The 14,708-nt window shown below is 37.5% G+C and overlaps 1 protein-coding gene across 1 annotated transcript; it reads right to left on the bottom strand.

The window, feature by feature from the left end:
- Nucleotides 1-831: 831 nt before the first annotated feature.
- Nucleotides 832-1,218, bottom strand: LOC140021201 (uncharacterized). Its single transcript, XM_072071965.1, has one exon. The coding sequence runs from the start codon at nt 1,216-1,218 to the stop codon at nt 832-834; it is 387 nt and encodes a 128-aa protein (XP_071928066.1).
- Nucleotides 1,219-14,708: the final 13,490 nt, after the last annotated feature.

Here is a 14,708-nt window from a genome sequence, read left to right as displayed (position 1 = left end):
TCCTCCAGATTCCAGATTTCAGGCACAATTTCTTTCTCGGTTTTCCTTGTTCCGCCGCCATATGAAGCCTTTTTCTTCTTTTTCCCCTAGCTGCCAACAGCTTTCTTTCTTTTGCCCTCTGTTTCTCAGCCGCCCAAAACGAAGCTCTCTATTACTCTCACTCTTGTTTTCAAATCTTCTTCCCCAAATCCCGTCTCTCGGTCCTCCCTTTTGCCCAGATTTTCCCTTTGCTTTTTCCTAATTCTTGTTTTATATTTCAGTTTCAGCCTTTCCCTCTGTTTTTCCTTTCGCTTTCTCTGGTTCTTTTCTTGCCCAGCCGAAGACCCCCTTGTTTCCCTTTTAGATTTTTTTGTTAGCCTTTCGTACCTCTCCCCCCTTTTCTTGACTTGCGGCTCCTCTCATTTTAAAGGCATCTCCAAGGACTAAACCTAACTTGAAAGGCCCAGATTTCAAACCCCAAAGTAGGCTTATGTGTCTTATTCTTGTCCCTTCGATTGATTTATCTTTTTTTTTTTTTTCTTCTTTTTTTCTTTTCTTTTTCAAAAACCTAGAATCGAAACAAACAAAATAACAATTAAATGGTTAAATGATTAAAGTTTAATTAAACGACTTAAAAATGACTTAAAAATAAAAGACTAAAAGTAAATGAAATTAATCAAAAATAAAAATAATGGTAAACAAAATACCTTAAAAATTTGGTGTCTACAACCTCCTTAATCCTTACTATCTCAGCTTCAGCTCTCAAACTAGCCTCGTACATAGCACTATAACTTGGAGTAGTTACATTCACCATCCCCGCTTGAACCTCACTCAATAAGCCATTTTTGTATCTCAACATCTCAACGACTCGTCAGCTAAAATGGTAGGGAAGAATCTACCTAGAGTTGTAAATTTATGGGCATACTCCATTACTGACATTCCAGGAGTTTGTCTTAAATTTTTGAATTGCTGCATCCTCTGCATCCTAATCGCCGGTGGAAAGAAGTGAGCCATAAACTGGTCCCTAAAGTAAGCCCAAGTGATGGGTGAGGTGATGGTTGGTTGCACTGCGGTCCACCACTTGCTCGCGTCTCCTACTACGAAAGGCTTAATAATCAAATGTTTCATTCCTTCAGGCACGTTAAGCAGTGTAAAATTGCTCTCAACTTCCTCTATCCATTTCTCAGCCTTATCTAGGTCAGGTGCTCCATCAAAGGTAGGCACATGAATCTTTTTCATGTGCTCATAATAGACATGGGTCCCTATAGGTCCCTGAGCATTAAAGTTTCCTTGTTGGTTACCATTCCCTTACAAGTTGGCATTCAAATTCGCTTGGTTTTGGACTATGGTAGCTAGGTTAGTTATAACTTGCATGAGCTTCGGGGGCATGTTCACTTGCACATTTGTCGTGGCGTTACCCGCTGAATTAGAGCCTTGACCCTGAGGGGGTGTTTGTTGGTTATTGCTGTTCTAATTTCACGCTTTTCTAGGCGGCATATTCCTACACACATGCTTTCGTCATATACTCTTAAAATTTTAGAGTAAAAAATATATATATATATATATTGGGTAGCTTAATCAAGATGAGAAAGGGATGGAACTAAAATATAGCATCACAACCATTGAGCAAGAAAGAAATCCAAGTTACAGATTAAGTTAATCAAGTGTAATTTATCTCAGTTTAACCAAGAGAATGGGTGGCAATAAAGCCTTACTCACCGCTAAGCAAGAGTCAAACTAATACTTTTCTAGTTAGGGCTAAGATTCACCACTAAACATATAAACTATCAGGAATGTTTCCTCAACTAAAAAAAAAATCACTACTAGTATTTATTCCTCTTCATCTTGCACCACCAGCCCTTCCTCAAGATCTTCTTCCACTTCCTCATCACTTTCATTCTCGTGACCCTGAGCTATGTTGACTGGAAGGGGTGGAATGCGCTCCAAAAGCATCCCCAACATTCCTTCCACATGAATCAACTGTGAGGACTTGCAAATTCCTTATATTTTTCTCAAAAATGCCCTTTTATTTGGAAATTATTCATTTATTATAGCCCTACTACCCAATCATCCCACAATAAGTGCAAATGAACCTAGAAAGTAGGGTTTCATTTTTCGTTTTCAAGTTAGAGCAAGTTAGGGTTTTCACGTGTATCCGTAGTGTAATTATCCGGTACGGAGCGAGGATCAAATTTGGTGCTTAAGAGTGAATTTTGGGTGAGAAATAATATGTGATTAGAAGCAATGATAAAAAGTTAGTGAATAGGAAGTAAAAACCCTAGTACGTGTGATTTAAGGAAAAAACGGTGCGAACCGACGTGTACCGTGTACTACCGATTGAACCCACCACTTGATCATCACTTTCTTACCATACAAGCTCATTACTATTTGAGCAAAATATCCCCTCATTTCCAGCTGTCTTTGGCCGAAAATGTTGACCAAAAATTGCAAGGAAAAGAACAAAAAAATGAGCGGAATTGGTGAGGACACTTGTTGGCCAACTAAGGGCCTTGACCAAGACCAATTGTCTTGCCTTCTTATCACCTTGGAGCTGCCTTTCTTCTTCATTTTTCTGCTACTTTGGCCGAGAGAGAGGGAGAGAAAAACCAAGGGAGAGCTGCACCATTTCATCTTGAGTTTGAGTGTATTAAGTGAGGAAACAAGAAACTAAACCGATAAAAACCTTCCTTGAGTGTTTAGCTAGTGGTGTGTTGGTGAAATTTTGGAAGGAAAAGCTAGGGCTGCTCTTGGTAGTGATTTTAGCAAGGTAATAATGCTGATTTCCCCATTTCTTACACTTAATCTTGTTTAACTTGGCATAGCACCTTAAATTTGTGGTGGATGATAGCTATTATCATGATTTGGTTGGATATAGTGTATGTTTTCTTGAGTTACATGAGTTAGGGTTTGAGGTATTTGCTGCCTATACTTGTTGTATGGATGTATATGTTGTATCTAAGTTTATATAAGTGATTGTAGTAGTGATTGAAGCAAGAAATGAAGAAGGTTTCCTTTGAAACCGTAAAATTCCAGATTTCTGGAAAATTTGACTTCAGTTCTGTCCGGTTTCAGTGCCCTATGTTAGAGGCCGAATTAGGCTTAGCTTAAAACATTAAATTTGTATAGAATAATAATTTATAGTTTCCTACAAAATTTCAGCTTAATCGGAGTAACATAGCCTATTAAAAGACCAAAATATCCTCACTGCCATAGGATGCTTCCAGTGATCCGTTTTAGACAGTTCATCCAGTTGACCGTGTCTATCCACTATGATCCGTACTGATTTAGCCATTTTCCAAAACATGAAAGTTTTATTACTCTGTCTTAGCTTTTTAACGCCTCAAAGAACGCCTTAAACGGACTTTGGTAGCCTGAGATATGGCCATTTAAATGTAGTACGGTTGATTAGCCGGTTAGTTGGAAATTGGTTCTGTGAATTGGGAATTTGACTGGGTTACACTGGAAATTTGACTAAGTGATCTTCATGAAAGTTGTAGGCCTTCATCGTAGCTTCGAAATGGTATAAGTTTCACCCCAATCCGATAAGTATAGCTTAGGTTGTGTCCGTTACGCAAAACTCTATCAAATCTGTCTCTTGTTAAACTTTATTTCCGCATTTGTTGTTAGCTTGATTTTGTTCTTGTATAGTCTTGAGCCTATTGAACGGCTGTTAAAATTAGATTGTTGTGTATGTACCTTTGGGATTGGCTGAGAAAAATAATGAAGTCAAAAATGGCTGGAAAATTAGGTAAACACAAAGGGCATGCTGCCCAAATTTACGCTCGAGGACTAGAGAAATACACTTGCGACTTGGGTAAAGTTGATAAGTGAATATCACTTGGACCATCTAGGATTTTTGCTACCTTGGTTATCGAGAGTTATACGTTAGAACCTAGCCGAACTTGTACCCTTAGGAAAAGCGGTAATAATCACTATAAATCCGTTTTCCTTGCACTTTCGACTCAAAAAGTTATTTCCAAGTAAACATCTTACAAAATTTTTCAGTTTGAAAAGCGAGCAACCGTTTCACGACTATTCTCCAAGTGAATTTCAATTTCTTGATTCTTATTGAATTAAACGTCTAAGTTTCGAACCTTAGTTGATTTTCAAAGTTCTTAAATCAAGTTTTATCGCAGATTTGGACTCCAAACCCGGAGTACCACCCAGACGCGAACATTAGGGGCACTACTTTTGGTGAGTGCTTCCAAATATCTGATTGAACTTGATATTTGTGATTTATCTTTGACCAATGTGATTACATGATATATAAGTGAATTGTTCGGACAAGGGTGTACTTTATCGCACTTGCCCTAACGAGAATTGTTCTTGTTTATCGATTTCACTTGACTTGCTCTACATGCATATGACTTGTATCTTGCCTGGAATTCCAGAAACCCTGTGGCTAGTTAATTGAGTCGAGCCGACAAGGGCTTGGTCGATTAGATAACAAACCCTGGGTAACTAGTAATGTCGAGTGGAGTGTTATCTCCTCGGCTAATCGGTATTCTCGAGTATTACCACCCGTGTTTCATGTGGCGTGCGGGCCCGGAAAAGGGGGTTGGTCGGTGGACGGAGACTGGCGCGAAGTGGAATTTTCTTTTGGACTAGTTATTACTTGAAAGCTGACGGAGTGTCAACTACCAATCGATCAAGCTGGGATGGAGCCGAGACATGAGCTACTGTATCCTTTCATGTGAATATGATCCATATATTCTTGACTACCTGAAGTACTATCTCTTTGATTGGACTTGTTTGCTCGCTATTTCACTATTACACTGTTATTACTTTGTTTGATGGCCAATTTGATATTTGGAACTTCACTGAGCTTTGGCTCACTCCGTTAGTTTTGTTTTCCTTACAAGGGTACGAGCGAGGCGTGAGACGTGTAAAGACTAGCGTAGTCTAGTTGTTTTGTCTTTTGACTTGTACTCGCGCTATTACTCGAATAGAATGTTTTGTATCTAGATTATATACACTTTGAACCGGTTTGGGTATATTGAGGCTTTGTATCTTGATTATGCATCAATGTATATTATAAGCTTGAATTGTGGATGTTACTTATGGTCCACGGATGTATGCACGTGATACGAATGAGTGAGTCCTGGCGAGAGCTAGGCAGGCGGTCTGCCAAACCCTTTGGTACGCCTTAGGGGAAGGTGGGGTATCACATCAACCGCCTTTCTTGAGCTGCCATATTTTGATGAATCTCATCTTGAAATCTTCTCATCTTCCTTCTTACCATTTGCTCAACCTTCGTAACCTCCAGGCAGCCCCTTTTCCACAATTCCTTCCATCCTCGGCTTTCACTTACTTACGTTTCAAATCCCTATTTTCATCTTGTAGCTGGCGGTTAATCTCTACTTGCCTATTGCATTCATTTGCTAGCCTTTGAATCTCCTCCCTTTCACGAACCCTTTGTTCCACCACAACGCTGAGAAACTCCACCGGAATCGACATCTTCTTATCTCCCTACACCACAAAGTTGCTCATTAATGACTTACACTTATTGGCTTAACTCATAGTAGTAACTAACACAAAAACATTGGAGATCTTAACCTAGGGCTCTAATACCACTAAATGTCACGCCCCAAATCGACCACCTGATTTGGAATGCAACATGCAGTGAAACTCAATGGGTGTAACCCCTCCTGAAGTCTCACAAGGCATCTTACTTTGCTACACAGCCTTGCAAACAACGCTTGGGATAGGTGCTTTTACTACAAAAGAAAAGATCCAATAGAACCACGCTCAACATCAACTAGCATAAGAAGTAAACGTATCATGAAAATAAAAGTCAAACTTGTCCATTTATGGACAAGTGCTAGACACTAGAATCCCTCAAACATGACTAGAAAATAAAAATAAACGATAATGAAAAATCTTTGCTGCTAAGCTTATAAGCTTGACCACTATATCAACCTCCAACCATTGTCCATCTATTCTTCCTCTTCTTCCACGAACACTAACTCATATTCTCCATCGTTGTCTGCAAAGTGGGGTGATAAAAGGGGGGTGAGCTTTTGCAAGCTCAGCAAGTACTACCTACTATCCCTGTCAGATCATACATGTTACATATACATATAATTTTGCACTCACACAACACAATTCCTACTTCATATTCATAGCTCCAACTGTTACAAAAACACCATAGAGTCGTATGCAAATTTCCAAACACAATTATGTATCAAATTCGAATTCATAACAATCACCAAATAAAAGTTTCAACTTAATTAGAGGATCAGGCCTTCATCAGTCTCTGTGTACACAGCCTAGTGTTTAACCCCCACTAGGGAAAGGTCATAGTTCGAATTCGAATTCATAATCATAGTAGTTGGGCCTGGTCCTGCCGAGTATAGTCATGATTGTAATTAAGAGGGTCCATTACATTAGTACATTTTATTTCAACACTTCAAAAAATAAGCATATCATGATAAAGATTCCATTCAAAATAGCATATATGATCCGAATTTTATATAGTAAAGTAATGTCCCAATTTGTAAAAAGTTCGTTGTTACAAATACAAGGATAGTGTGAAGTACTCACCTCAATTTCGACTATCTTCTTTTACTCTTCCACCCCTTGAGCTAGCCCATTACGTGTGACCCTAATAATATACAAAAGTATTATCCAACTGACCATAAATAAACACTCTTAATTCGTGTGGCCTGAATTGGTCTCATTCTGCGCTACTTATAGCTTCTACTACGTCTTACGAAAAAAATTCCAGATTCAACCGGTTGCTAGTGTTTTGGTCCTAACTTCAGGTATACGCATTGAAACTAGAAACCAAAGACACATCCATGAACTAGACTTGAAACTCTACCACTTCCGTGAAGACTACTTCCCTAGATTTGTTCATTTGCCTCGGCAAAATTCGCTCATAAACTCCTATTACTCCATCTACCAGATTTTCTGTTCATAATCTATTACTGGAAGAATTCCTAATCTTTAAGTTAGACAATTAAAATCCCTTCCTTATTACTCATGATATTTAAATCAGTCTTTACCTGATGTTAACCTCCTCCCAGGTTAAGGTTTTAGTGCTCTTCCAAGTTCCAAAGCAATAACTAATTAGATTTAACAATCCAATTCTTTTGACAAGTTTGAACTCACCACTGAACCCTTGCAAAAAAGATCTTTAAGAACTGGGTTTTATATCCCCAACATCCAGAATGTTCTTATACAAGTAATACCCCAAATATATGGTCAAATCTTGGGTGAAGATTGCCTTTAATTCGTTGCTTCAACCCACAAAAAGCAAGTTTCCAAATCTGCTACGAAACCTGACAGATTAGGCAACCGTTCTTTTGTTTTTTCTTTTCTTCTTCCCACTTGGAGAAAACTCAAGAAATCTTCTCAAAAATTACCCAAACTTTTAAAATCTGACCCTTTACATGTTAGGAGGTTTTTGGTTCAGGATTCTTGCAAAAATTATGCTTAAGAAAATGTTTTATTGACATACAACCCAGCCTCATACAAACGCTGCCGACGCACGACCAGTTCTGATTCAGAAATCGAAAGACCCTTCTATACTTCGAATTTTGGTCTGAAATTTTATACACAAACCCTACACATATAGCCCATAACATATCAAAATTTCATAAAAAATCTCAGCCTCTAAGGCCACGAACAGATTCCATACTCTTGCCACTACAATCTGTCAAAACTCGTAGGCTATTCCTTCCTGGTTTAAGCGTTCAAGCCTTTTTCAATTTTAACCCCTTACAATCACGTATTAAATCATAGGTCATGGCAGTTAGAATGAGACCCACAGTCCACACATTTCTTCCTCTAACGAAGGGCTCAAAACTCATAGCTATTTACTAAGTTCATGAGACATGTGTTTTACCTCTTCAACACTCGCGTAACCGCCCGGTATGTGCACCTCCTTTGATCCCAAGCTTTCTTGAACTCCAGCCATCTCTCTCACTCCTTTTTCCTTGCTGTTGGTTGCTGAAAAAATTGCAAGGGGAACAGCTCCTCATTACCCTAGGTGTACTTATATAGACAGACCCTAATCACCATCCCTTTTGAACTAGGTTTCCTTTTCTTTACCCAATCGGTGTTATGGTACTAGGCCTGATTCATTCCCAAATATTGGCCCATATCCTTGGTTATTATGTCCCTACGTATATCCTGAATGCCTAACCATATTTGGATTAGGAGTAAGGTAGGTATTTAATTCTTAATATATATACATACCTGTGTGTATATGGTTGCTATTGCAACATAATTACCTATTTCGTTATTGGACTATCTACCCTCCTCTTATTTAATATTATTATTTTTTCAAAAAATTATTTGTATGAAGCACATCCTTCCTACCTATTCCAAATTATCCTTTTCATAAATAACTTTCCAACAGTCACAAAAATACCGTAACTAATAAGGTTTGAATTCCCTTCCTATGAATTACAAAAGAAATCAATTGAGTCCCGGATTTTAAGCTTGATAGACTTTTAATTCAATTAAATAACTTCTTTTTTTTTTATCCTAAAGTCACTTCTCAAGTAAAATTCAAAAGTCACTTTCGAGTCAAGTCGTGGCAAGAAATCTCAATTCCAAAGAGGAAAGTACCATACTTAATTTTGGCACAAAAATCGAGAAAAGGAAAGATGATTTTCATATTTCAAAACTTCTAATCCTATGCCCAAATTTTAGAATATAAAGGAGCGTTCACGTTGTCAAATGTTATGGAGTCAAAATCCATCAAAACGCTACTCATTTTCATAGTAAATATTGTTGCTAAAAGTTCCAAGTTTAAAATATGAAACTAGTGAAATCCCTCAAGAAGTACTCTAGCTAAAACGTTCCATTTTATGGTTCATTTTCATGAAAATCTAAGGGCATAAGACTAGGGTTGAAATCCATTTCCCAAGTATAAAATGAGATGCAAACAGCCAAAAAAGTTATGCATGTAACCTAGAAAAATGTTTCCAAGTGACTTTGGAATGCTGTCACTTTAAAGGGAAAAATCAGTTTTGGCAATCTTCTTTGAAAAATCATAACTTGACTTTCATAATTCCAAAATTGGCAAACTTATACCGTTGGAAAATAGACTCAATGAATTAAACTCTATAGAAGACACTTTTTTCAGATTCGAATCCGAAATTAATCAAATCTTAGCTCCAAATCACTATTTTAGTAGGAGCAGAGCAAAATAGTCTTGCCTTTTCAGTGAACTTTGGAAAATTGGCAAACTTTATAGAAATAGAATCAGCCCTTGAAATTTATACCACTGAAAGAATTTCAAGTCTAGTTTCAAACGCAATAAATGGAACTCAATTAGGATGTTTCTACACCAAGATACAACAATTTCACAAATGTTGATTTTTGAAACCTGGTTCACGAATTTCCAGCTTCGGATTACTCAACACAGTTTCGAAATCAGGTCATAACTAAGGCTACCCAAGTTCAAATTAGCGTGGTTTATGGCGTTGAAAACTAGATTCAAAATCACAAAAAGCACTAGAAGAAACCATCTTCAAATTCATTTCTAAAGGGGGACAAAAATGAGCAACAATCTGCAGTTGTACAGGTCTCACGGGTAAAACAATAGGAGAAAATTAGTCAACTTTGCCGGTTCACTACAGCTCATAGAAAACGAATTAGCAGGGGTATTTTATACCGTTAGAAAGCTCTCGGAGTCTAGTTTCATATGCCACAAATAGCACTTGATTTTGACTCCCATATGAAAAATTATGGCCTGTTGAGTGTACACTGGACAGCTATACTGATCAGAAGTTTTCCAGGTTTGCTTTCTCACTTTAAGTTAACTTTTTCTCATCCAAATGAAATGCTTTTTGGGATATAATTTACATACATATACACCAACATATAAAAAGCATTTTGGCATCAAAATAACCACAAAAATTTGAAATTAAAATGAGGAAAACTGAACCAGTAAAAATCGGACGGTTCATGCTCTTCTTTCTCTTCAAGTTTTCTCTTCAACTTTTACACCCAAAACCAAGATACAAATCACTAAACAACAACAAAACAAACAATAATTCCTCAAGGCCACTACCTAAGAATCCACCTCAAGACATCTACCTAAAGTCAAGGTTCAAGGAACCCATCAACAATCCAAGCTTAGCTTAGTTAAAACTAACCAAAATGTAACTAAGCGATGAAAGAAAATGAGGGCTTTAAGGGGTTTTACCTCTTCCCAAGAGTAGTGAGCAAGACTACAAGAAACAAGCTCTATACCACCAAGTATCTTCCTCTTCCAAGTCTCCTTTTAAGCTTGAGTGATGGTCCAAGAAGATGCGCAAGATTAGAGTGAGTTTTTGGGAGCAAAAGGAAGAAGATGAAGCTGAAATTTTTTGGTTAAAATTGGAGAAGGGATGGCCGGCATGTGACGCCCCTACTTCTCCCTAAGGTGAACCAAAGGGTATCCGCGGGACGCCTGTCCAGCTCTCGCCAGGATTCAAGCAATTTCTATTCAAGCTTATAGCGGTGCTAGAAGTCAACAACTAGATAATATAAATACAATTAGTGCGGAAGTGTTCAAACTTAACGATATATAACAATCACCCAATCTTTACATCGGGTTTTCATAATACAACCCAAAATATTCAATAGCCACCAAGTCTAGTCAATAAAGTCGGAACCCTATTACATGGGTGCACAAAATTACAAAAGGAAGTTTCCTCCGAGTCTCATTCCAAGCCCAATTCTGTTAAGGAAAACAAATCTACAGGGTGAGCAAAACGCTCGTGAGGCCAAGAACACACATGCAAGCACATTGTTCAAGTAACAATTAAATTTTACCAGTCGAGCAATAATATTTCAATATTTAACAATTCGCATGGAAAAGTAAACAGAAACAATTCAAGGATACTGGAGCTCTCAGGAGCTATATTCCATTTGCACGATCAATGACCTCCACGAATTGACACTCCGTCAATCGGGTAGGTTTAGTCCGTAGAACTCCACTTAACCTGTCCCCTTTCACCTTACATACCCCTGTATCGGGCCCGCCTGTCATTTGTTTGTGGCGATACTACTCGAGTATGCCAAGCAAGACCTCTCAATAGATCAAGCTTCCTTACCTCGTGGCTCGCCAAGGTTCCCGACCAATCCCATGCCGGCTCGAGTCCAAGGTCGGCCAATGAGATTTAGGCGTCCCCATGTGTATTTGTGTGTCGAGGAGATTCACTCCAACGACGTATGCAGCCATAGCATACCATTCCATTTCATTCAATCATTCAATCATCTCATTACATTCAATTAAGCCATTCATAATTCATTCGTTTCATTCAAATCATGAGTCATTCATTTCAAATAAAATGAGTGCGGTAAAGTACACACTCGCCTCCCTTTTCAAAATCTCCAAACAATTATAACAATTAAGCATGTATCAAGTATTCATACACTTGACACTCACCAAGTAGCAAGAAGAAATGGCACTCGAAGTTCAAGCGTCCAATGTGGGATCCTCTTGAAGTTTCTCTCGTGTGCCTGAACAATTTAACAATAGACTATTACTGATAATCCCCAAGTGATGAGGAAGGTTGTACACTAGTACGGTCTAGAAAATATCTTAAAAATCGGTCTAGTTTTCTTTTGAAAGTCGAGCTCCAAAGAGTTACGAGACTGTGGGAAAGAATCATCATCCATAAAATCATTGGACGGAAACAAGTGCAAGCAAATAAATCTCAAAACGAACGACCGAAGTCGGAAGAAGGGCAGATGACGTCACAATCTGGCCGGATTCTGGCCGGATATTCCTAGCCGGATTGGAGGCAGAGAGTAACCTCCATTTTTTTTCAAATCCCATCACCAATCTAGCCGACTATCTGGCCAATAACTAGCCGGATTCAATGCCGGATTCTAGTGAACAGTTTCCCGCGCGGATTTCCTTTCAAATGGTCACAATTTTTGATTTTTGGTGCAATCTTTGAAAAATCATAACTCACTCCCTGATTTTCAAAAATTGGAAAACTTGGTATCATTGGAAACTTCTTTCGAAGTACTAAAAGTTTCTAGAAGACATTTTTTCATGAATCTAAGTGGAAGGCATTCAAATTTTGGCTTGAAGTTGATAACTTGAGTTATCAAGACAGTTTAAGTTGGTGTTCGGCCAATTTTGAAAATTCGGCAAAATTCGCTCAATTTGAACTAGTCTTTGAAATTTGAAACTCTATTAGAGTTGCAATCCAAGTTTAAAATAGAACAAACAAAATGAGAATTGAAGCTTTGAGCACCAAGATATGGTAGCTCAAAGTTACTCAAATTTCCTTGTTAAACAAGGGTTTTCTAAAGTCAAGTCATGCATTTTGGAAATTTAGTTAGGCAATGAAACGGCATCAGAATAGCACCAAAATTAGTAGTATGAGACTACCATATAAGAACTATATCTCTGCCAAATTTCATGGATAAATAAGTGCGGAAAATTGCTTAACAAAATCACTCAAGTTCCCAAAATTTTAAGGCAAAGCTGCCTTGTGCATGAAAATTTCTTTTTCCAGGCTTTTGGCCACATGAAATCCTTGAAAACATGATACATTTTAATAGACAATGTTTATTAAACATCCAAGATATGTTCGGCGGTAATTAACACCAAAAATCTCAACCTAACAAGCCTCACTCGAGTTTAGCAACAATTCTGCCCAAAAGGGAGAGTTTTCCTTCAAGAAGTCAATTTCGAAATACGGCCACAAATCATTCAATTCAACTCAGAATTGAACATGGTTGGTGGTGTTGGAAAACACTTTCATTAATCTACAATTTCTTAGAAGAAACCATTTTCAATATCCGTTCACAACTAACTCACATTTGAGCCTCAAGATACAGTTCATGTTCTGCCCTGTAGTGAACAAATGAAACAGGACAGCAAGCTTCAAACGAATGGTTTGGCTCACACAAGTGCAACCAGGACGTGCATTTTATACCAATAGAAAGCTGGGAATGTCTAGTTTCCAGTGCCATAAGCAAAACTCGATTCTGACATCGGAGTAAAAAGATATAGCAAAAACAAAAACATTGCCTGGGTGAATACTGGATTAGTTTCCAGGTTTCTAAGCTTTCGTAAATCCAACATTTGGGTGACCAAATCAAGTTATCTTTCAATAAAACTTTTTACACACTCAATATAACATGTAAACAACACAACCAAGCCATTAGAACCTCAAAATTTTACATCAAAGTGCATGAACATAGCAGGGGTAAAATGGTCACTTTACTCATAGCATCAATCATTTCTAGTATAATAAGCACTAAACCAACATTATTTCCATCATCAATCACCAAATCAGTCCATATATCCAAGGTGGGAGTTCATAGAGCCCACCAAACAAAAATCCATCATAAACAAGACTACCCACATGCATGCAAGAGTTCATACGTGTAATTCTACTTCCATAAACCAAAATTTGATGTTCGGATCGTTACCTACTTGTGTGATGAACAAAGGCAGAATTTTCGGTCCCCTCTTGGCTAAGAAAAACCATGAAAAGCTTCATATGATCTCCAAGTATTAAGCTAAGTGTGTGTGAAATTTGGAAGGAATTGGATGAAGATTGATGAAGATTTTATAAAGGAGAAATTTGAAGAATTTGAGTTATTTTTGTACAAGGATGGCCGGTTGCTTTGTGAGGAGGAGAGAGAGTGTTTTGATCTAAATTTGGCTTCCTAAGGAAGCTTCATTTGTGTGGCTAAGATTTGTGCAAAAAGTCAACTCTTCTTCGCGCGTATACGCGCGCGTTTTGTTTCGATTTCTCTCGAGTTTGTTTCTCTAGTGCACTAAACCTCTAATGCACTTATATTCATATAAATATTATTCACTCTTAATTGTCCCAAAATAAGGGTCTAAAGTCCCTCAATTAAATCGCGCGTGAAAACGCGTATTTCCAATTTAAGCGCGATAAAGTGAAACTTCCAAGAAATTCTTATAACGATAATACTAATAACTATCACTTGAGTGCTTAAATATAAAAATACTTATTTTTAAGACTTATGTGTAAGTCTCTAATTTTCCCAAACTTACGGTATTTCCAAATCATTTAAAATCCCCAATCGCGTATTCACTATTCTCACTTAACGAGTTTTCAAAAATTAAATTTTTGAAACAAGTTATTATAAAGATATAATTAAACCATAAATCCCTGTAATTGGGTCTTAAGAGACTAGAAAATATTATTCGGAATAAATGGCCATATAAATAATTAAATAAGATCGAAATGGAAATTAAAATAATAAATTTTTGAGGGTCATCACACGGCCAAGGGAGAAGAAAAATTGGAACTTTCTTGGCTAATTGGGAGGTGAAGTGCACGGCCAAGGAAGAAGAAAGAAAGGGAATGTTTGGTCAAGGTCAAAATTCCATGGATGTTGTGACAATTGTCCTTCCAAGATTAATCCTCATCCTATTATCTTCTAATCACTAAAACATCTAGCCAATCTCTAATTATCTCTTAACACCTTATAAAATAATATTCCTTAGTACAAAACTCTTTTTAATCTTCAAAAATTTATTGCACTTACCGCATTAGCGGGTCCCACTTCCATAATGCACTTCAAACTTAACATGCACTACTTATACATGGAAAATGACTTAAAACATGATTTACTTGTAAAAATATCTAGGAGATTAAGACAATAAAGTAAAGTATAGAACATGGTGCAAAGAAATAAATAAAATTATATAAAAGAAGAAAATTTTTTGGGTCCTCCCAGGAGAGGCTAGAGGAACTGATCCGATGTTGGTGTCCCGCATTCCGGACTAG

The sequence above is a fragment of the Coffea arabica genome, chromosome 11e (assembly GCF_036785885.1).
Source record: "Coffea arabica cultivar ET-39 chromosome 11e, Coffea Arabica ET-39 HiFi, whole genome shotgun sequence".
Classification (NCBI taxonomy): Eukaryota; Viridiplantae; Streptophyta; class Magnoliopsida; order Gentianales; family Rubiaceae; genus Coffea; species Coffea arabica.
This window is presented reverse-complemented; position numbering and strand designations above follow the sequence as displayed.

Bases quoted from the DNA above. Each gene is read 5' to 3' on its own strand.
- LOC140021201 (XM_072071965.1), bottom strand. From the start codon at position 1,218: ATGAAAAAGATTCATGTGCCTACCTTTGATGGAGCACCTGACCTAGAT.